The sequence below is a fragment of the Ischnura elegans genome, chromosome 4 (assembly GCF_921293095.1).
Source record: "Ischnura elegans chromosome 4, ioIscEleg1.1, whole genome shotgun sequence".
Classification (NCBI taxonomy): domain Eukaryota; kingdom Metazoa; phylum Arthropoda; class Insecta; order Odonata; family Coenagrionidae; genus Ischnura; species Ischnura elegans.
Genome location: NC_060249.1, coordinates 38442839 through 38467158, shown reverse-complemented (window position 1 = coordinate 38467158; position 24320 = coordinate 38442839). Strand labels below are relative to the sequence as shown.

The 24320-nt window shown below is 36.2% G+C and overlaps 2 protein-coding genes and 1 long non-coding RNA gene across 3 annotated transcripts in view; 2 read left to right on the top strand and 1 right to left on the bottom strand.

Moving 5' to 3' along the window:
• The window catches only part of LOC124157295, a 149453-nt gene extending 145675 nt beyond the window's left edge, over positions 1-3778 (top strand). The window contains exons 10-11 of the mRNA XM_046531893.1: positions 1369-1522; positions 2036-3778. Coding sequence (XP_046387849.1) covers positions 1369-1522; positions 2036-2209 — 328 coding nt within the window. The 3' untranslated portion in view covers positions 2210-3778. The remainder of the gene's footprint in view (positions 1-1368; positions 1523-2035) is intronic.
• A 7081-nt stretch (positions 3779-10859) lies between these two features.
• Positions 10860-12677, bottom strand: LOC124156971. The gene is made up of 2 exons (XR_006864487.1): positions 12634-12677; positions 10860-11062 (listed from the first exon to the last, which is right to left on the bottom strand). It is a non-coding gene; the product is annotated as an uncharacterized LOC124156971 (long non-coding RNA).
• An 81-nt stretch (positions 12678-12758) lies between these two features.
• LOC124157294 (pleckstrin homology domain-containing family J member 1-like) lies at positions 12759-21087 on the top strand. Its single transcript, XM_046531892.1, has 5 exons — positions 12759-13169; positions 13265-13347; positions 13537-13706; positions 17735-17798; positions 18263-21087. The coding sequence occupies exons 1-5, from the start codon at positions 13067-13069 to the stop codon at positions 18695-18697; spliced, it is 855 nt and encodes a 284-aa protein (XP_046387848.1). The 5' UTR covers positions 12759-13066; the 3' UTR covers positions 18698-21087.
• The last annotated feature ends 3233 nt before the right edge of the window (positions 21088-24320 follow it).

Here is a 24320-nt window from a genome sequence, read left to right as displayed (position 1 = left end):
GACTCTTCCACAATAGGGTAGTTTCCTTCATCAAAGAAAACGAAAGTCATTGATTGCGATTCGTTACCCACCATTACTGTATTCATAATATACAAATTATTTCGTTTTAGAAATACCAGTTTAGACGAATGGCAATGGTCCATTTGTATCCTCATTTGAAAAGGGCCAGATTGGCGCCAATGCGATGCCACTCCACGTGACGTCACAGGGACCTAGTTTCTATACGAGAAGATAGGAGTTATACGTCGTCTGAGGTTACCATTGCATGCATGAGGCGCAGAGCTCAGGGAAACATGTCTTAATAATCACTTATTAAAACTGGCTAAGGTCGGAAAGTTTTCTTCATTTGATAAGGTATTAATAATCCTTATTTAAGCCAAGCGCTACCAGCCAGCAGGGTACTCAGCTACCCGCTAGCAGCCTGCGTCTTATCAGCGCTCAACTCGCCTCAAGGTCACCCCACAGGGCGGCAGCGGGAACCAGAAATACATCACACCAAGAGATTTCCCGGCATTCGTACTTACGCGTCGCGTTTTCGCATGCTTTAAAATTTTCACTTTTCATTTAATCGAGAAAAATAGATATCGTCATTTAAAAATCTAAAAGCGTGAAATACGTACTCCAGGAGTAATAATCTTTCGATTTAGGCAATAAAAAAATAATAGGAAACCACCCTATTGGGAGATTTAAAAGAATGGTGAATGAGCCCATTCTTGCCCTTCATTACCTTTTCATTAATCTAATTGATATCATTGGTACACATTGGTATTTCATGATTAATTTTCTCCAACTTTTTGTCAGGGCATTATTTTTCATGGCATGGAAAGAAATGGTGGCGGAACTCAAGTGTAGCCCAAGTTTTTTTTATCAGCATAGGTGTATTACTCTAGTCAGTGGCGCCGACTCCATGGGGCCTGAGGGGGCCCGAGCCCCCTCAAAAATTCGTTTTGGGGTTGAGGAAAAAATGTGCCAGGCTTGTTGATTTTCCCCAGAGTGTCCAGATCTCGATATTCGAGTTAACAGGGTTTTAATGCTGATCATATGACTCTTCTAAAATGCTTAAAAAATTAAAAATCACTAATCATAAAATTTCCCGGGGCAAGATTCCCGGTTTGGGCCCCCCCAATATTTTTTGTAAGTCGGCGTCCCTGACTCTAGTTAGGATGTTTCTCTGAATAGGTAATAAACTCTATCCCAACGTGTTCTATGTGAATACAGACTTGCTTTTTGTATACATATTTGGATTAGTTTAAACGGCAGTTAGAGATACATAATTCAATGGTATCTTCTTTTCTTTATAGCCACGTTTTATTTTCAAAAGAAACTCAAGCTAGAAAAACACTGCACTTTCTGTTTTTATGTCTCTAGGTCTTTGACTCCTGTGGGCAGGAATGACATTGAGGGTGCTGATCGCAAAGCTAAGTCAAATGCATCGTCTGTGTCCAGTCTATGTTCTTTGGATGCTGTAAAGAGGGGCAAGCCAGTAGGCGGAGGAAATGTGCATGAAGGAAGTTCCAGAGAAGTAAGTGTGGTATTTTCAATTTAATTACTTTTCAGTGAAACCATGTACATATGTATGTACTGTAGTTTGCATTTGAAAGCAAGCTCACTTTATTTCCCTCTACATCATGTGGAGTATGTACATATTTTCAAGTTCATAGTAAAGTTAAATCATTCAAATAAGAATAATTTAGTTATCAATGGTCCTCTGGTATCCTGACAATACAAATGGATGCAGATTGGAGTGGGCTAAGCAATAGGCCATTGTATTTTAACATTTATTTTCTAAGAAAAATTTGGTGCATATTATGAAATTATTGCAATTAACAGATATCTACTGATAAAATTTGCAAAATGCAAATTTATTTTGAAAAAAGTGAGCTAAAGATGTCAAGGTTGTTTCTACTTGATTTCATTCTCTTTTGATTTTATGTCATATGACTTGCTCCATCAGAAGGCTAGTCTCATTAAATTGCAAGAAGAAGTAGAACCTGATCATACTCTGAGAATTAATTTATATCTTGGTCTGTTTCAGGCTTCTTCAGACTCCAAAAGGCACACTGACGGCAATGGTGCTAGTGGTAGTGGATTGAAATCAAAGGCTCCTGTATTCACTTCATTGCAGCCATATACTCCTGGGAAAGGCTACAGACCAATAAGTTTTAATCCTGGGAATCAATCTCAAAAACTTGCTCAATCTGTTAGTTAGCTATTATGTTTTATATTGTACAATTTCAATTTTGTAAGTATTGTAATTACTAAACCCTAAGCTTAACACCTCTTTATCTGAGTACCCTTGATTTTGTATACCTTTTCAACTAATCCTCTTATATGTAAAGTGTACTCAATGCCATAAATTACCAACATATACTTGGAGATGTATCAAATTGATTTCAGGGAAGTTATGTCAGTGACTAATTATCACATGGCATAATGGGTTGACAGATTCTCGACCATGTAAAATGTTCTTGAATTTTTTTTGTGTAAGGAGTAAAACTATACATCAAATTCTACCAACATGTCTCTTACAATCAAGAGCTCTATTGAATTTTGATTCATTTCAGTTTGTGATTACATTAATATCTTATTTCAGTACCAGAGAAAGTGCAAAAATTCCACGGTAGAAAAGTTATTTTTCTTAACTAGGATTCAAACCCAGACCTCCCGAATTCGCTTCAAAAGTTCTACTGCTTGAACTGTCATGACATCATCTTACTCTGTGGAGTTTTTCAAGAAGTAGAACCTCTCAGTGGCAGATTAAATGGAGGGTCAGTGAGGGTGCCTGCTCCCTGTAATTTCTCGAAAAATTTAAAGAATGGCAATATTTAAGGTGGCTCTTTAATCAAAGTTTTTATTACTCCAGCTTAAAAAAAACAGTGTTCAAAACATTATTGCTGAATATCTAAATGCCGCTTTTCTTTGAATATCAGACCTCGGATAAATTATTGCTGAAAGGTATTGTATACCACTAAGGCACCACAGGAAGTCTTGAAAACCCACCTTACCCCAACCCTCATCCAAAAAAATGACCATAATCTGCTCCTGGAACACTTTGAACAAATTCAGGAGATCTGGGTTTGAATTTCACTCTGGGCAAACAGTTTTTTATTCTGTGGAACTTTAACAAATTATGTGCACTTGCAGGGGTGTCTCTGCAAGTACTGCCGGGTAGTCCACGGTTTATTTTTTGATCAGTGCCAGATATTTCTGGACAGATTTTCAAGCTTGACAGTGGATAAAGTCAACTTTTATGAGAGATATCATGCAACAGCATATCAAATGATAAACAAAGATATCGTATTGCCCACTTCATTTTATAGCTCTAATACATGTGTTTTGATAGGCTTGAGTACATGATGATGATTGCAAGCCAATCAAAACGTGTGCAGTAGAGCTGTGAAACAAAATTAAGTGGGTAGTAAGATACCTTTGTTAATACTTGACAGAGGAATTTCATTACTTGGTTTAAAATACATAAATTACTATATTCCTTAGATATATAATACATCTTTAATTACAATTTTCCAATCAGCGATCATCATTAGTTGTTGGAGTATGAGCAGGTACAAATGGACAGGTGCAATATTAAAGTTGAACGACAACTCCATATCATCTTTTGTGAATATTTTACTGTATCATAAAAAATCCCAAGTGCAATATCACAATGATTCTTTTCGTGTTTCCATGTTACTCTTGTTTATTCAAAACTTAGGACCACAACAGAATTGTACCCCAAATGTATGGTGTATGATACGAATAAATGATTTTGTTGATGTTATCACAATTTTTTCATGGTCTGACTTAACCTTAATGTCTGTGCATGAGTTTTAGCCCATTCATTGCTGACAATAAGTGAAGAATCATCCTGTTATGCAGTGAAAAAAATATTGCAAAATATAGCTAGAGTTGTATGGGGAATCATATAGGTGAGACCACAAATAAACCAAGTTTCCATGAGTAGATGGAAGCATGCCGAGACGCCGGGCAAAAAAATTAACCCCAGTCAAGGCACTCCCTATTGGAAATTTCTTATAAGTCTTACAGAAATTCTTATAAGAATTCTGTAAGACTTATAGGATTCTATAAGTCTTACAGAATTCTTATAGGATTCTATAAGTCTTACAGATTTCTTATAGGATTCTATAAGTCTGATAGAAATTCTTATAGGATTCTATAAGTCTTACAAAAATTCTTATAAGAAATCTGCATTTCTTATAGAATTCTACAATAATGCTGTGCGGGTCGCATACCTTTTAGGTTTTTATCCAGCAGGCGTGTCACCATAACTTATGTTGGCAATAGATAATTATTTAAGGAATTCTACATAAGATAATTTTTGGAAATTATGTATAACTCTTTTTTAAGTAATGTTCTGTTAATTTCCTGGTTTTTTCAGCATGGTATTTGACATAAATGGTTCCAAGAAGCGGAGGCTTCTTTAATGCGACTTGTTAGTATATATATCGCTGAGGGCATATGAAAAATTGTAGACTTAAAAGATCTGTCTGTTTCGAGTCTACAGATCACTTGACCGATGGAAGTTCGATATGGGCCATGAATAACCACGATGTATACTACGATTGCATACGTTGCAGGATACTGTTCACATGGTTCCCTAGCAACCTAACAACCAAAACTTGTTAGGTTGCTAGGGATTGCTTTTATATGTTAATCATTCACTATGTCTTTGTGATAGCAGTTTAATAAAATAAGTCGCGTGCTTCTAACCAAAATAAGGCATTGACCTCATTTGGTAAGTATTAAAAAACTGGCATTCCTAAAATTATGTTACCTTAAACAGATAGTTTCGTTGAATTTTAAACTTTTCATCATTAATTTAGATAGACATGTATATTTTTCAGATTGTGGCATATCTAACATAAGAGGAAGTTTTAATGAAAACAGTGTTTTAATGGACAAAGTGAGTGATTTAGTCGTCTCTGAAGATAATGAGAATGATTTTGTATGAGTATGCCAACATCTGCACAGTTATTATTTTATGGAAAATACATCAACTATTATTCTCAATCAGTGTTTCTGTGATTCCTATTAATTTCCCTCAATCTTGCACTTATTGTTAGCCATATTCTACGTATCCTTTTCTCCAAAATGGCATCAAATTCCATTTTGCTTTGCTTATTTCTTTCATTATCTATCCAAATCTGTATGTAGAGGTCTCATTCTCTCTGGTATCTCAAATAAACATTGCTCATATGCATTTTATTTATCAAATTTTACTCTTCCTTCCCATATAATTTCTTGAAGTACCTATCTCCAGTGGAACTTGAATTTTATTTCATTTGCTTCTTCAATTTTCCAGGTTAAATCATATTCCATATTGCAATTCCTGTATATTTCATTGCGTAATGATTGCCAAAGTTGTATTCAATTATCAGTCCATCATTCTAGGCTATCGTTGGTTTCATAGATTTTAGTTTCTTTTAGCATATGGGGACATTAACCCTATACAGAACCCATGCCCTGAAAGACCTCTATGGTATCTCGCCTTGTCTGGCCAGCCAGGTGAACTTTACAGAGCTTCAATGTCCTTTTTGATGTACACTGATGATAGACATCTACATTTGGTTCATGGGAAATCATTAGGTTTGCTGTATAAGATATAGTCGTCTACATTTGGATTGAATTAGGTATAATGCTAACTTTGTACTCTCAGTAGGGATGTAAATCTTATGTAGCTTTTTATAGAAGTTTGCGCAAGTGTTTTAAGCATGTTGATATGATATTTATAATAATTATTTCCATCAGAAAATTTGTTATAAATAACATTTTGTAACTGATAGTTAGAAGAAATTATCTTATAAGAAAAATTATTATAAGAAATTTTCTTATAAGAAATATGCCCAATTTCTGATAAGAAATTTTCTTATAAGAAAAATTCTTACAAGAAATTTTCTTATAAGAAAAATGCCCAATTTCTGATAAGAAATTTTCTTATAAGAAAAATTCTTATAAGAAATTTTCTTATAAGAAATATGTCCAATTTCTGATAAGAAATTTTCTTATAAGAAATTTCCAATAGGGCTGTGGTGGTTGGTGGACCAAGGAAGAAAATGTGTAAAATAATTAATTACTTGAATCCTGGTACCAAATTTGAATGCTTAAATTAAGTTTAAAATTGAAAGACATACCAAAAAGTATTTTCTTAAATTTGGCTGATGAATAATAATATTATTTCTGTTCATACACAAGGAGGCTAACTTTCAACCTAACATCAATTTAGTGAGGCCAGTCGAAATTAGAAAGGGTAGAATAATAGGAGTTATGACTGCCCCCAGATACGAAGATCTCTTCCCTGACTACTCGGCAGAAATGGAGTTGCACAAATGTTACATAACGTCACAGAAGCACAAGGCACTAATGCTTGAGGAAAAAAATTTCTATGCTAATTTTAAAAGCATTGGCTGAAAAATGGCTCAGCTTAGAATATACATTGATAGATTTTCCTTGTTGGGCGAGGGAAGAAAAGCATATGAAATACTCTGTTCGTCTGATGTCACGTTAAGCCATGGTCCCCACTGTGCCTTTCATTTAGAGCAGGCTAATTTCTAAACCAGATTTCTTTCCACTCTTCCTTCCCTAACCTTCCCTCATGGAGTGCATGACCTCAGCTTTTGATCACATGATCCAAAACTGTACTGTCATACCATACATGGAATGATTTGGTAGGGGGCACATTCAAATTTGAGAGACTGAACTCTCAAGAGCTCTTACTGAGCAAGGATGCACTGCTATGCAGCATACTCTCAACCTTCCTGAATGAGCAAAAGGATTCTAAACTTTCTTCTAGATCTAATGCTATATGTACTCTTAAAGATTTTAAATCATCTGGGGACCCACTGGCAACACTAACTCACTGGCATGATTATTTGATTTCTCACCTGTCCACAACCAGAGCTGTCCATCAGCAGCCAAGAATATCACTGTAGTTACAAAGCTGGTTCTGGATATTTTTATAGCGAAAGTGAACAACTAAGAACAACGCCTTAAGTGTCCATGTTTCCACACCTTAAAACTCTACACTCCAGATCAGGCTCTACACTAGCCTTTTCTTTCAACTGTGACATAATGATCCTCTTATAATCTCCTTCCTCTTCATGAACGCTTCTTTTGCTATCGTAATTCTCTTCCTGATCTCCTTACTGCTGTGTCCATTTTCCTCTATTGCACGTCCCAAATAGTTGAATTGCTTTACCTGCTCAAAGTTTTCCTGACTTACTTTTACCTTGAGTCTGAAATTCCTAGCTCGAAATGCTTTACAACTTCATTCCCCCATTTCAACTCCAGCCTCCAATTCATCCCATGCCTCTCTTACCGTCTCCTCAGCACACATGTTAAAAAGCAATGCCACCGCTTCCCTAGCCCTCATGTCATGAAGGGCTTTCTCGATTTCCGCATCTAAGATCCCCAGTCCTAGATTATCTTCCGCTACTGCACTTTATTCCTCTAAATTCAATCTTTCCAGCCTATTATTGCAGTCATACAGATCCTCCACATATCCCTTCTATCAATTCTGAACCTCATCTCACTTGATTAGCATTCTTTCATCTTCAGCATTAATTTTTGACATGGCTTGCGCTCTTTCGCCTCCCGATGGCAACTTAACTTTTGCATACAGTGCACCTACCTCTACCTCCATCTAAATCTTTTCCATTTCCTAGCACCTGCTTTTCCACCAAGCCTCCCTCGCCCTCTTAGTTTCACATAGTAATCAATTATTAAATGGCCTATACATTCTTTTTCCCAGCTCTGTGCCCACATTCTTCCACTTCCTTCTCTCCAGCATTTCTTTTATCATTTCTTCTGTTATCCATGGCTTTTTTTATCCCTCTACTGTCAAGGTAGCCAATTGACTTTTCTGCTACTTTGAGTCCTCCCGTTTTAATATTATCCCATCCTTCCTCAACATTCTGAGAATTTTCATTCTCCCAGATACATACTATTTTCCACTAGTTCCTGACACATATAATCACACCTCATGCTCTCCTTCAGAACTTCTACATTCCATTTCCTCGCCTTCCTAACTTTCATAAATCTTTTGAATCTTACATTGCATTTCATAAGCAATAGGTTGTGATCATAGGTAATTTGCATTCACTGCTGGTAAACTGTGCTAGTTTTTCACCCTATACCTAAACTTCTGCCTCACCATGATGTAGAGTATCTGATATCTCCCCAATCCCCTGGACTCTTCCATGTGTACCTCCTTCCTTTATGATGTTTCTGATGAATAACTTGTTTCTCCTGCAAAATTCTGCTGCTTTCTCTCCTCTGTCGTTCTGCATTCCCAGTCCAAATTCTTCTACAGTGAAACCTCGATATAACGACACCCCACGGTGCACTAATAAACACTCGCTATAGCGAATTGTCGCTTTACCGGAGGTGGAGCAAATAATAGCCAATATACCTGTTGCGAACAGATATACAGGAACAGGAGTGGTGCGGCGACAGATAAACATCTATCCGATAAACGTAAGCATAAATCCAGACGAAAGGCGATGTTTTTTTGCATCACTAAATTTCCTTACTCAAATAACGACTAACTATTCAAACAAGTTATAAGCGCCGCACTGAATAAAAATCATGCAAAGCATTGTTTCGTCATCATTATATTTATCGAACGACAGTTTACCACATAAATTTGAGACTGAGCACTCCATTAACTTCATTTCTAACAGATCGCTAGCAATTACAGAGGTTAAGGAGTCTTCATGAAAGTCTTCCGGCGGTGAAACCCTCGCTATGGCGAGAGCCAACACCGAAAGGGTCTCGTAAAAACGAATTTTTCAACACGCTTATTATAGGGTCAATTGACGGTGCATCGGCTATCTCTCGTAATAGCGGGTGTGTCGCTATAGCCCGTACTCGCTTTAACGAGGTTCCACTGTATTTCGTTTCCATCCCTCCCTTTCCCAAATGAGGTGTTCCAGTCCCCCATTACTACAAGATTTTTCTTACCTGCGGTTTCACTAATTATTTTTAAGAGCTGCACATACACCTCATCTACTTCTTCCTCCCTATGATTGCTAGTGGGCATGTAAACTTGAACCACCATAAGGTTGATGGGTCATGCCTCAATTTCTACCATCAGAATCCTATTGCTTATCTGATATATATCTATACTCTCTTAATGAGCTTCCCATTTAATAACAAAGCTACCCCTTGTTGACTTTCCTCCCCACCACTATACATAACCCTGAACCCATCACTCCAGTAATCCCCACTATCCTTCCACCTCAATTTGGATAGACCCAAAATATCTATCCTCTATTTCTGCATTTCCCTTTTTATATCTTCAAGCTTACCCGCCCTCATCACTGCCCTCACATTCCTCATCCCAACATTCTTCATTGCCTTCCTCTTCTCCATCTTCTTGGTCTCCTTATTCTCATCCTTGGATGCCGCTGCTGATAATGATGATGATAAGTCTTTGCAAGGATTTCGCATTGTGCAGACCTTGCCGAACTGCCACCTACGACACCCGCCCTCAAGGGGTGGGCCCCGTGTTTCTATCCGAGGGTCGTTCAATCAAACTCCATGTTTACAGGGAAGAGATAGTTGGTAGGGTTTCCCACTTCCATTCCAACTGTGATTTTTATGCGACACTATCATGTGGACTACCTTTTGCCTGACTCCTACCCTTCAACCTATTTGGCATGGGTAGCTCTAGGGGATAATTGCAAATTAATCCTGTCAGTGCAGCTGTAGGGGTCACAGGAACATACAAGGCTTTCCACTGCAACAAGGTTGTAGCCCAAAGGAAAGGTTTGGCATGTAGAGAAAATTATCAAGACACCCATTTATTTGGGAGGGCCATGTGTTGGGTTGGCTTACTTGTCGATCAAGTACATACATATGCTCTTATTTCATATATGTACTTCGACACTCTATTACCAAAATGTCCAACCCCTGCTATTGCCTTCATTTCTCTGACAGCAATTTCATGGATATTCTGGCTGAGACTTAAGCCAGGATGTTGGACGTAAATGGTGGAACTTTGAAATAAAAGATTTACCACATCACCTCCCAATACACAGTGATATTCCATAAGGAAGCTTAAAGAAAATGAATTTAAGAAGAAAAGAATAATGAATGGGTTTTGAACAGGGTAATACAAGTAGCCCGGTAGGTGCGGGAGAAAATGGATATATACATTAAATCTCGTAGTGCCACAGGGCGATACATTGGTTTTTTCCACGGGCAAAAAATGCCACGAGCCGATATATCTGCTCGAGCATAGACTGGATTTAAAATCATAATAAGGAAATACATTTTGTTTTATCTTTATCCAATGTGTAAGAATATTATAACCAAAAATAATTTCTTTTCTCTGAAATAAAAAAAAACATTACATTGGTATCAAAAACAGTAACTTCAAAATATTTTTTTTTTCATATAGTGATACAAAATTCTTGAATTTACGTTGAGACTTTTCGCTAGCGCCATCAAATTTTGGTGGCACTAAGAGGATTAACATTGCTGGTGGAAAATTGCCCACTGACCATCTGCTGAAGGGTTGCAGGGAAATGGTTTACCCTTCAGTCTTATACAAAAAAAGAAAAACAGCTTAAGAAGAAAAATTTTGTCTCTATTGCGGCTTGAAGAAAAGAAAACATAACCTGTATAGAGTATTTAAACACAATACATACATAGTTGATGTTATTAAATTCTGTCATGTAGAATATTTTCTCACTGAATAAATCGTATGCATTCCCCAATAAAACAGAGAATGATTACGGAAGGTGATACATTATTTCCCATTGTCTTCAATAAAAGATTTAATGCATTGAGGCATGAAAAATAAATGGAAGCACTATTAAAATAGCTAGTTGAAAATACAATAGTTACTTTATTCAATAGGGGCTTCAATGTGCCACACCATTTGGCTAATTGCTGGAGTATATATTCAGCTAGTGTGTCTCAATCTTCTTTCAATGTGCTTGAGAAAAAAAAAGTAATAAAGTCCAGAAAGTTTGGTAAAGCCATTATGAAGGCCAACCTGCTGACAGTGAAAGCAGGCAGTCATCAGGAAGCACTCCAGCATCTATTGAAAAAATGATCAGTTCCTCTGTGTACAATGTATGTATTTTCCATTGCATGCCTTCTCCCACAATTTTTGTCAACAGTCATCAGTCGGGGTAGCCAGGAATTTCATTCAGAGGTAATCAAAACCAGGGGGAAAATTTTGAAAAAAAAGGGTACTAATAAGTGGAGGTTTTAACCTAATGTAAAAACTTTTCCGAATCGAAAAAACTTAATTTATCAAAGATATATTTGGTAAATTCATTTTTTTTCAATATTTAGTTTTCTATTATGAAGGAGAGAAATTGTGTTTTTAAATTACGAGGGGGGTCTGGATCCCCTGGACCTCCCCCCTCGCTACGCCACTGACGCATCACAAAGAACAATAAATCTACCCATAGGGTGAGATGAAATAAAATTAATGTTCATGGTCAAGAGTTTTTTCGTTTTTTGTAGTAGATTTTGGTGAGTCAAATAATTATGAAGGTAACATGAAGGGTAAACCAAGCTAAACTAAAATTGACAATAAGTCCACAAAAATGAGAATATATGGCAACATAGGCAGCTTCAGGGGGGGCACAGGCCCCCCCAGATGCTTAAAAAAATCAACAAAATTTTGAAAACTTGGTTATCATTAGATTTATATTTTTTGTGTATTACGGATCCTCAATCATATATAATTTCATATTAAAATAAATAGAATATTTTATAAAGTAATTGTTGTGTCGGTTTTTTTAATTTCAAGTAGGTATGAGAAGATCATTTGCCTGTAAGACCATTTGTGGCCCTCAAGAAAAAAATCCTGGATCCACCCGTGTATATGGCAAGTCTATTCCTGATTTAAGGCTAACTATATCCCCTATGAAAAAATTGTATAAACCTGTATAAAATGTGTATACATTCTTATACATAAGAATTTAAACAAATTTAATACATGTTTATACAATTTTTTCACAGGGGGTATTATACATGTATAATACCCCCTGCATATTCTATTATTCTATTATTATTATACATATTCTACTATTCTATATACGTATACATTTGATTGATTTGCGAAAAAATAAATGCCCATACCAATAGGAGAATAATTGAATTGCATTTTCTTAATTTGAATGAAGAATAAGGAGCATATATTGGTATGAATTAAATTAAAGTGTCACATCCTGTACAGCCGAGCAAAAAAATTCAAATACATAATTCAGTGTTGCTCCTTTGGTCAGAAGGTAAAAAAATCATATGGAGACACCTATAGTTTCCAAACATGTGGATTAGGAAATACTTTCTAATTAGCATATTATTCTACTTCTTGGCCTGAGAGTGAAATATTGAAAATTAGTATTAGAATACCAATAAAAATGGAATAAAAAATTGGGGACACATGCGTCTACATAACGGCCAAAATATCAAAATTTCTGTGAAAAATGAGCACTAACTTTAAATAAGGAAGAAGATTATTGGCTCCATATATAGCAGAATAGATTCAAACAAGAAATAAGCCTGCCAGTTATGTATATCTAATTATCAAATAACTATTTTTAAATTGTTCTTTTTTTAATTTCATACATATTCACCAAGATAACAGGTATTTACCTCTCGCTAATTCCGTTACCCGCAAAGGCTATTGATGTTTCCCGCTTTTCCGAGGGAGTGTTTCTAGCTGTAGTTCCATTCTCTGCCATGTATGCGCTCATGTTTGACTAAATGAATAACGAAAAAGTCGAGGTTATTTTCAACTTGTATGGGTTTTCGGATTTTTACCATTGCAAATGGGTCGGTAAATTTAATTCTAGTGGTGAATAGTGCATATCAATCTTCGAAGGTTATTACTTGGGCTTGACGACATACTTTGTGTTTGGTTTCACCGTTAATTGAAGGTTGGATGAAACTTCGAACGCGATGTCAAGTAAGGAACTCGATGTGGGACAGCGATAACGTCCTTAACAATGTACTTCCTTGTACTGCCTTAAAGGTTTTATTCGACCTTCCACTACTCTTGTGAAAATCGTATTTCACCTCTTAAACCATGCGTATCAACGATCGAGAGTTGATTCAGCTTTGTAACGAAACTCCCATCTTTGAGGGAAGACTTAATTACCGTCCTCCGGGTGGAAATTTTGGTCAATCAAGTAAGTTGATATTTTCTTGATTTTGGTTATTTATTTTCCGTTGTAATTCATACAAGTTTTCGTTACTTATTTATCATTATCACGCTTCATTGCAGCTTATAAGGAGCGCTGGTTTCGCTTGCGATGCAACATGTTATTTTATTTTAGAATAAGTGATACCGGTAAAGTGGAATCTGAGGTATGTGATTAAATGAGCAGCATTTTTGTTTTTACCTCTTATTAACCTCAGCCTCTCTATTGTTTGTCGATTTGCTACTTCAATATTGTAACGATTAGTCAAATTATGAGATTTAGTTGATAATTTTATGCCATTTTAAAGCAAGCGGAGCCCTTCGTCCAACTCACAACTTCGTTTTTTTCCTTCCAGCCCTCTGGGTTGTTTGTCCTAGAAAACACCATCATCCAACTTGAACAGAGTTCATCGATGCCGTTTGTTTTTTCTATCATATTTAAAGATGAGCCTTATAAAAAGCACCTTTTTTCTGGGAGGTCAGACGCAAATATCCAGGCCTGGGTAAACTCCCTTAAACAATGCTCGTGAGTTGAAATTTTCATTTTTTTGTTGCCTGTACAAGTCTGGAATATTTTTCAGGTGTCTCTAGATTATCTTGTGATTTTCCATTGTCAAACCTCTTGTTCCACATATATTGTTGAAATAGTAACTACTATTATTACATATTTCCATTATGTTTCGGTTTTTTGATTTACAACGAAATTGGTTTAATTCATAATATGTCTCTCTTAACTTTCAGCACCATGAATTGACCACTTTTTCAATGTTAAATTAGCATTAATACCGATGCCCAGTGGCGTAACTGTGGGGGGATGAGGGTATAGATTTCCCCCCATAGCTTCCCCCCATAATGAAAAAGTTATTTAAAACTATCGTCTAGTTTTGAGTTATAATAACTATATCTGCTTAAAGTTAAATTTTTAGTGCCAAAATGATGTAAAATGTATTTCCAAGCATGTCATTTTTGAAAACCAGAGTTTGCCTAGGGGAGCAAGGGGTCACCATCCCATCCCCCCCAAGGCACATTCTGAGTTACGCCACTACCGATACCTATTAAATGTATCTCCTCTTATTGGTTTTACTTTCTTACCACCTAGTGAGAGGTATTCATCTTATGAAGTATTCATTTTTATATTTTTGTCATGTTTTATCGCTGATTGCTATGGTTATGATGGTATTCTGCAAAAATATTAGCATTTAATTTTCTCAAAATATTTCCTCTCAAATTCTGGTTATAGGAAAAAAATTCTGAATGAGTCACTTAATAACCCATTAGTTAAAATTTGCATGAAATAAAATTTTCTTGTTTTTTGTCACTCTGGTGTTTTTTAATGTATAATTTGTTTTTATACATTAATTATAATCTAACTCACCAAGCACACCATTTACACATCAAGTGAATGGTATGGAGGTGATAATAGGTAATATAAAAGTGTGTTAATAGGTAATCTAAAAGTGATCATCCGTCTAAAAGTCAGCTTAAAAGCAGTAAACTTAAAAACTGATGATCATCTTCAAAGTATACCAAGGGTGCAAACAGAAACTTCTTTTGGGCATTGTTAATGGAGGAGTATGTAAATGCCAAATTTTAATCGTGATAATGTGAGGGAGATAAGGTAATCCTTATGTTCATTTGTCATTAGTCTGAACTGAAATATCAGTGAAATATTGAAAGGTCATATTACAGCTGATAAGCCTGATGCTTGTTTTCCTTGCCTGAGGGAAATAGCTAAGGAGCCAATAACCAAGCACTTCAATCCTCTAAGGTCATATTTTCATTCATGTGTACCACCTTAGTATGTATGTACCATGTACTAATTCAAGTACATCTATGGAGTGTGCTAGAAAAACAAAATGCACCTGTGCAGGGCTAAAGTGCTTGTACACTGATGCGGCTGTCTATGAACAATAAACCAAAACAAATCGCTTAATGCTGCATTATACTGAAGGATACATCCATTTTATGGATAAAAATGGCGCATTTGTGTAAAAATGACCATCTTAGAATATTTAACCTTTGCTTAAGAGAACTCATTGCATCTATAGGAAAGTTGGAGGAATCATTTCTGCCATGGGAAAGAGATTAAAATGTGTCAACGAAGAGATTCAATTTTAGTGTAATACCTATGTTTTTTATGCATTATTAATGCAAAAAAAAAAAAAAAGACATACTGAAAGAGACTGTCCTCACTTTAATTTTGAAACACTATTTTCATTTATCAGCTGTGCATGAACGTTAACAAATGCATGAAATTCAACCTAAACAATGTATATGTAGTTGAAAATTTTGGAAGGTCATGCACACTGCAGGTAAATATTAGAGGCAAAAATAGGGTGATAAATTTCCTATGTGAGGCTTTGAAACGTATGTAATTGCATTGTCTTTAAAAAGAAGTTTAAACCTGAATGTGTAGCTTGGCTTGATAAATAATATTTTAACAGCAAATTAGATAGTCACACCTTTTGCCCATGTCCACCATCTTTCTTTAGTATGGCCATTGTAGCTCCATAGTATGCCTTCAGCTATGCACATATTGTATTATGCCTTTTTTTGGTTGTAAGGTTTGCTGAAAATTGAAAGCATGATGTAATTTCTGGAAACTGAAATTTTAAGTTGTAAGCAATGTATACCCCAAAATAGATTAGAATTTGGCCTAAATTCAATTCATCAAAAAGAGTTACAGTGGAACCTCGTTAAAGCGAGTACGGGCTATAGTGAGACCCCCGCTATTACGAGAGATAGCCGATGCACTGTCAATTGATCCTATAATAAGCATGTTAAAAATTTCGTTTTTACGAGGCCCTTTTGGTGTTGGCTCTCGCCATAGCGAGGGTTTCACCGCCGGAAAAACTGACACCAGGACTCCTTAATCTCTGTAATTGCTAGCGATCTGTTAGAAATGAAGTTAATGGAGTGCTCAGTCTCAAATTTTTGTGGTAAACTGTCGTTCGATAAATAAGTAGTTAATTTTGGTGAAAATACCTATTGTGGCATTAGCATTCGCGAATGCTTGATCTTCTTTTGTTCCTCGGGCGGCAAAAAGCAGTCGTCAGCATACCCACACGTCCACGAGTTGCATGAATAGAAAGCATTTGATGGAACACACCATGGCCAAAAAAACACCAAACAGGTCTAAGCGAGAAAATAAAAATAAAGGAGGAATATGAGGTATATTGGCTATTATTTGCACCACCTCCGGTAAAGCGACAATTTGCTATAGCGAGTGTTTATTGGTGCATCGTGGGGTGTCGTTCTATCGAGGTTGCACTGTATGTAACTTTATTCTGATGAAAGTCATAAAAACATTTGTAAATAGACTAATAGTCTAGAGAAACTGCTCGGGAAGGCCTCATATGTAATGTATAAAACAAAAGATTTAGACTTTAAAAGAAGGGACAGAAGTCAATTTGAAAAGATTATGAGTGTATGTAATTGGAATTTGCCTGCATAAATGTGTTCTTGTGCCGCAAGCCTAAAGGGTATGAATTCGTTACCAAGTAAGCTTTCTTTCTATTCCATTATCCATTTATATCCATTATTTACTTGTTTTCATTCACTAAATATTATGTAATCAGTTTTATATTTTACTGTTTGAAAAAAACAATGAAAATTAAAATGAAGAGATGTGGCTGGATTTTATCAAATACATAACTAGAGGTATTTGAAGAGAGGGGAGGAACAGCCTAAGTCATAGTAGCACGTGATGTATTTTAATAATAACTCTCTTATTCATTGAATATTTACAGATGAATCAGTGAATTTTAATGGTTTCAAGTAAGAGGTTTGTCAAAAATAAATGCACCATAGTTACTGTGTTGCCTCTTCTACAGTGTCATACAAATTAAATTCCTATTCAAGCAGGTCAGAAATTTTCAAGATTAATTCAAGATTTCGAAAATTGGTAAAATGATTATCATGGAGAGGAAATGACATCACCTAATTTTGCTAAATCGAGAGCAACAATTTCCTAACAGTATTTGGTAATTAGATATTCATATCAACATTGTTTTGAGGGGTTGCAGATTTAACACAGGATGTTGTAATTTGAATTGTTCCAATTTCTACGAAAATTCAGCCGTTAATTAAAACATATTTATTCTCTGCACAAATGAGGGAAAATTGAAATATCCACATTTTTACACACTCTACTGCGTATTGAACAATTTTTTTGGTGAAACTATATTACTATGCATATTTATTTGTTGAAACAAAGCATTGGAAGAAATTGTTATTTTTGATTTTTTTGCAGCAGCCTCAATAATTATAGGTAATACTCATGATTGTCTCTGTATGTTGTTGAGAATATTGTAATGCAGTTTAAAAATAATTGGTGTCTTGAAGCCTCTCAAACCACAGGTTATACCTATAAGGGGTTTTATCAATAAGCTTTCGGAATAATTTTGATTGAGTATGGATCTGGCAAATTGTATTTAGTGGTAGTGGTGAGTGTTTGCTTTAATATTTTTAGACATTTCACTCTGTTATTTATTTTAAATTGTTTCCTTTAAAGTTAAAATTAAAATTTAAACTTCAATTTAAATTTTTTTGCAGATATGAATATCTACGCTCTCAGAGGATACTGCTGCAAAAGAAGATCACTTTAAAGACTGGAAAGGTATGTTACAGCTATTTATTTCAGTAATTTCAATGTAAGTTATTGCAGTATGCCTTTAAAATGTCATTTTAGTATGTATTTGTTGTAATATAATTTCTGTGCATAATTTATTTTATATTTTTTGGCCTTAGTCATTTTGTTGACCCCTTCCATACTTTGATGATTGTTCTGCAGGTCTATTGATTAAGTGAAATCTCATGTTTACAGTGAAATATTGAGCATGAAATGTGTTCTAATACATCATCATTAGTAGGGCTCATAGATTTTTGAAAATGTAGTCCCATTATTGCTAGCAGTTTATGAATTTGGTGGTGTCGTCCGAAGACAGTTACAAATCATCAAAAAAATTTAAGAACCTTTACATGTCATGAGCCCAAGCTGCTATAAAAGATGATAAATTGATGCAGATGTGTAATGCGATTACTTCATGTAATTCAGTGCTTGGTATTTCCAATTCCACGCAGGACCCGCTTCTCATGTACCCTTACAATGAAGGGGCGATCAGAGACTTTGAGACAGTGGACCCCGTAAAGGGAGAGGGTTCTCCATTGCCAATAAGGACTGCCCCGCCAGTACCTTCATATCATCATCACCGAAAGCAGCCCCAGCAAACAACATTTCAGAGCCATCTTGCTCCTGTTCCTCCTCCTAGAAGCTCCTCGCCAAAAACAGTTGCAAGGGCACCTCCGCCCATTCCTCCACAGTCTGTGGGGACAGTAAAGACACCATCAGTGACTCCATTGGGAGGGAATGAGTCTGCCAGAACAACAAAGCCTGTTCTTTCGCAACCAATGCAGCCACTCAGGGCACCTCCACCTCCATTATCGTCCACACCGCAAGCACCATTACGACCAGCGCCAAGTGTGCCGTCCAAAGAAGTAAATCTTATCGACCTCTGAATTTGCAATGTAAGATATTGTACATGTTTATTATTATTTTTTTAAAAGTATGTTTTAATGAGTGACCAAAACTGCCTTCACGAGTTCTATTTATGTGTATTTATGCTGGCTGAAAGGTAATAATTGAGCCTTATATTTTTATGAGAAAACCTTGTTGTAGTTTTTTAGATTTTGAAGCCCACGTTAGTGTGTAGAAAGAATAGTTCTTGGCTGGCATGATATTTTCCAAGTTGTTACAAATATTTTTGCTGACACATAAATGCATTTATTTTTTTGAAGTGGGAGTGAGGTTAGTTGTGATAAACATTTTAATGGCCCTTTTTATATTTTGAATCCAGCCAATTCAGACTCTTGGTCAGCAATCCTAATGCATACATTCAATTTAAAAGTATTAACTGATTGTATAACCTTAAAGTGTGGAGTATTTTTGCCTCTAAAATGTGATTACCTCACTACAAATAAAATGTGGCAAAAGTTCCAATCATGTATGTAGATAGATTAAGACAAGAGGGAAAGTTGTTCTCTCTGATATCTACTGAAAGATTTACTCTAATATATCTTCCAAATAACAATGAAATGTGTGTTGAAATCTATTCCTAAGCATGCAATAAGTGTGCTCAAAGTGCTCACAGAGTAGGAAGTAGATCATTTAATGTGTCATCCTATTTTCCATTAATTTAAATGTTTGGACCAAGTAGTGATCTCTTTCTTTGTTTTACATTATTTGGTCACCATAATTATTGCTCAATTTGCATAAATAACTCTAGTCTCTGTATACAAAAAAGGGTACATTGCTTATACAGTGCTGTTTATGAAGAGAGGGCTTTGTATTGAGTCACCCTTGTCATTAAGCAGAGTGGTCGATTGCATCTTGAGGTAAAGCACATTTCAGTTAGTCTCATGTGCAATCTGATAAATACGAGAGTCTTGTGTTAATTTGATTTAAAAATTATCTTCTTTAGGGCATATTTTACTATTAGAATAAATATTTATCTGTATAAACTTGATAGGGTCACATTTGTGTATCTATTTAAGTCATGAATACTAGACGAGTAAGATAGCTCTCAAATGATAATTGAGTGACCTACTGGTAAGTTATTATGATTCAGCCTCTGTATTTTTCAAGGAGTGAAAATATTGATGTTTCCTATTGCTCCCTCAGCGATGTGCAAAGGCACTTTACGTATGGATGAGGAAGCACTTTACACTACATTGATGTGAGCATTTTATGTATTTTATTAATTTATTAGTTTGATATTGTAAAATATTTTGTATCTTCATCAAAAAATTGTTACACCAACTAGTATTTTCCTATGGATGGCTTCATAATTTCTTTGTACATCAGCTTCTGTCCAACATTTTTGATGTGTTGGTACCATAATTTTTCTTTAATGTCCCACATAAAGACAATGAACTACCTTTTTATCAATGAAAAATATTGTTAACATAGAAGATGATTTCCACTGTATCAGTTTTTAACCACTGTTTGCACTATGGTTCCCTTGGGCTAGTGATATGGACTACTGTATTTACCAGAGTATTCCTCTATCTGAATGTAATCCCTTTCCTCTTAATTTCTCCTCTCCATTTTTAAAAGTAGCCATGAACTAAATGAAGAGTATTCGAGCTTAAGCAACATCTAAGCTGTATGTATAAGTGTAGCCAAAGGCCAAAAATCTCTTGGTTAATTTTGTTAGCAAGTTCATTACTCATTCGCTCAGAAAATACTTTCAAGAAATAGGTATATAGTAATGCTCATCATATTATGTTTACATTAAGTATATGGAAAAATGTGTACATGATGATGTGACACTTGTAACCCTTTTTTGTTTTGAGTTCCAAGGACACTGTGTTGAAGTATAAACATAATTTCTCCAAAATGGATCTGCGTTTCTCTTTTATTGGCCAGTATTTCAGTAGAATTGTAGGGCTTTAGTGACATTATAGTATGTAGTTATATTTTCTTCTTTGAACTGCTTAATTCTTACTCAAAAGAACCTTCCACAAAGATGTCACTAAGCTCCCATTGGGAATTAAAATTGAATTGAAAGTGCTCAGGTAACAAACTGTGAAAAATGGGAAAGGTAAGCAGTGTTTCTCAACTATTCACCAAAATAAAAAAACTCTTTAAGGAGATTAATGAGGTACAAATGGGTTGACTGTAGCTATTCCTTCATAGGTTTTTTAATGTCCGGGTTTGGTGTTGAACACATATTTTTAATGCTAAAGTGCCAGGATTCCTCTGATATGTACAAAAATAGTTAGCCCATGCTTCAGAACCTAGTTTCTCAGGGGTGTTCATTTCATTTGTGAGCAACGGGTTCTACATTCTTATCATGGTTGGTGTATTTTATTTGTCTAACTGTAAATAAAATTCTGAATAATTATCATTGATGTGTTATCTCATTCAATTTGCTTTTAGAATATTAAAATTACTAATTGATGAGGCTTTTAATCTCTTGAGGTAGTTGGCTTATCACTTAATTTTATGTTCTTATGAAACAAGAGAAGTGGTTGAATCCAGGATAATTCTATCCAGAGTGGGGGTAGTGTTGAAAAAAACAGATATTGTGTATTACAATGCTGCTTGTATGAAACATCTAAATTGTTCTTATTTTGTTTTATAATATGCTGTAATTGTTTTAGTAATGGATCAGTCTTTCTCTCACCAGATTACTCGTCATCAAAGGAAACCATGAGAGTTATTCTTAGAGTAAGGCATGGACTTTATGGCGTCAAGATCAATGCTTCAAGATGAAAAACCTCTCCCTTGCAAGAAGGAAGTGGCAATTTGTGTCAGGCAGGTTTAATTTCTTATTTCATTGTTACAGCGAAATTGATCTTTTTATATGTTTAACCTATATTGTTGACTCTAAGCCTTAATCTTCTCAAATGACTCAAACAAACAAGAACTCTTTCCTCCCTCTGCCTCTCAAGTTGGTTATGATTATTGAAATCAGGTTATGGTCAGGGAAAAACTAGTGATCAGATGAAAATTGTGGTGGAGTAGAGTGTTGCTGTGCTTGAGAGGTAAGTTGGACATTTTTTTGCTGTCCTGGCTGGGTGGCATGTTGTAGTTAGTGAGATAAAGTCAAATAGCAACTTGACTTTATTTCTGCTACCACAACTACAACATATGTACTGCTCAACCTTATTTCACAATGTTCCTTGCCATATTTCTCCATAAAATCCTTGCTGCAATATGCAACTGCTTTGCTGTTGATATATATAGTCAGGGAAATCTGAAAAAAATTAGACAGGAAATCAGGGAAAAATTAAGGAATGGGAAAGATGGACCTTGCTGTGCCATCCCACCCCTTTTGATCTGTGCAGTTGGCAATATTAGTGGAGTTAATTTTTCATTAGTAATGTATAGTTATACTGTCATTTACCAGGCTGGCTACTACTGTCACTGGGGAAGTTCTGACAGGGGGTCACAGAACTCAGATTCAGGATTTCATACCCTCAGGGTTGATTCACACTAAGAATACACTCATATGTGAAGCTATTTATTAATGGAAATTGTAGCAAAGGCTTACATTCCGAACAGTCTCAAAGGCAGACTGCAGAAGTGGAGAGTGCGGGGGTGGTTGCAAAGTCAGTAAGAATGATGATAGGGATGGACCCAAGGGCAAGAAGTTGGCGAATGCAGTAGGCAGCTACAATCAGGTGACTAGATCTCTGGCGGACACTGGCACTTAGGTGTCTGCTGCAGAAGAGTGATGACTTGAGCCATGAGACGAGATATGTTAGTGCTTCAATTAGACTCACCTGCCTGGAAAACTCCAAGAGAATCTCTTGATGTACGACCGTATGTGCATTTCTATTTTTTGATTTACATGTGCAGACTTGTTTCTCCATCTTGTCAGCCAGATGCCTGTGCTGTTTTTGTCATTATCCAGCACATTCTGATACGAAGGGAGGACTCTCACTCAGAGAGGTATCGCTTGCAGGATACCGCGGCAGATCATACATGCATGCCTATCAAACTACGTCATGCTGAAAGAATAATTTGTTTATTCGAAATTAAGTTGTGGTCTCATTAAAGGTTAGGGTTGCGTGGGCTATCCAACCCTTGAACGCTGCAATATTCTGCTCACCCATAATAATTTTAATAAGTTGAAAAGACAGCATTTTTAAGGTGCTCTCCAAGTATTATTTCACCGTCATAACTTACAATATTTAAATATATTTGATAAATATCTTAAAGCCACTTGTCTATGCATGTCAGACCTTATACACGTTATCGCTGCAAGGTATTGCATACCATGAATGCGGTAAGTAACGAACCACCCTTGCACCACCTAAAACAATGGAATTAATCCAATTTTTTGGATCTTTGGGCAAATAATCCTATTGACCGTGTCCATAGAAGTGACAGGTGTATCGGGGTGTGCTCTGGCTGAATATTCTTTTTCCTAGTAATAATAAAATTCTAATTCCAATCACGGAAATTTATCGGGAGTATTCAAGTTGCCTAAATTTTCTTACCCCATCCGTTGCCTTACTCAGTCACCACTGGAGGAAGCATGTACAGAACGTGTTCGCTGTCAGATATGCAATGGTGGTTGTGTCGTTGTGTATTTTTGCGGTGCTCACTGTGATCCTCTTCCAAGTACGTCACTAACAATCAAAAAATGAGGTATCTGGCTGGAGTGCTTGCTTCCCACCCAGTGGGCCGTATTAAATCCTGGCCATGCCAGAGATTTTTCTGAGACTGCCCGATCTCTGCCCGAGTGCTTTGTGGGCGGTGCAAGTACAGCTCTCCTTCCGTCGGATGGGACAGGAAGCTGTAGTCCCTTGGATCCTTAAATGGGCGTACCCAGCGGAGAGCAACAGGGAGCAGGGTCCCCCCCCCTAGCAGAAAAAGTAAATTTAGTTCATAACGAAAGTTTTGAACAAATTCTCTTTAAATCCAAGAACAATGTTATTAGTTAAAAACATGTTATTAAAATAAAGATATTTTTTCGAGCTAATAATTTTTAAAACTAATAAAGCGCTGCAATAATTTTCTGTGCTTATGAAAGTATACCGGGACTAGCCACGGTGATAACTTTTTACGGAGTCACCCGCAATGCACAAATAGTGCGAAAAATCCACAGAGGAAAAATCATTCGCCTTGACCGGGATCCCGGTCAAGGCGAATGATTTTTCCTCTGTGGATTTTTCGCACAATTTTCTGTGCCCTTGGAGTCTTACGTTGTGAGCTGGCAGATTTCGACGCCGAGTTTCTGTCCACCCTATTCTCCCCACCCCTCCCTACGTCGCGACGCGACTTAGCTGTCGGTCGCCTTTTCCTAGTACAGTACCATACGTCCAATTAATTTATTGAGTTCCGTAAATTAAGAATTACAAGGAAAAGATTAAATATCGAGTGTGCATCCTAGTAGTGAGTTTAGATGTGGGGAATTCCCGAGCCTATTTTCAGCAGACTCGACGCCGTGCACCTCTAGCTCATAATTTGTCTTTTAAAGGTAGATGGTACGTAATTGTGCTTCGTAATGTTTGTATAGGGATTCTGATTTATTCATGAACTAGCGTAATATTTTCTGCTGTTTATCCTATCAGTCCGAGCCAGGGATGCTGACTTACAAAAAATATTGGGGGGGCCCAAACCAGAGAT

Bases quoted from the DNA above. Each gene is read 5' to 3' on its own strand.
- LOC124157294 (XM_046531892.1), top strand. From the start codon at position 13,067: ATGCGTATCAACGATCGAGAGTTGATTCAGCTTTGTAACGAAACTCCC. The intron at 13,170-13,264 runs GTAAGTTGATAT...GCTTCATTGCAG, and splicing joins TGGAAATTTTGGTCAATCAA to CTTATAAGGAGCGCTGGTTT. The intron at 13,348-13,536 runs GTATGTGATTAA...TTTTCCTTCCAG, and splicing joins CCGGTAAAGTGGAATCTGAG to CCCTCTGGGTTGTTTGTCCT.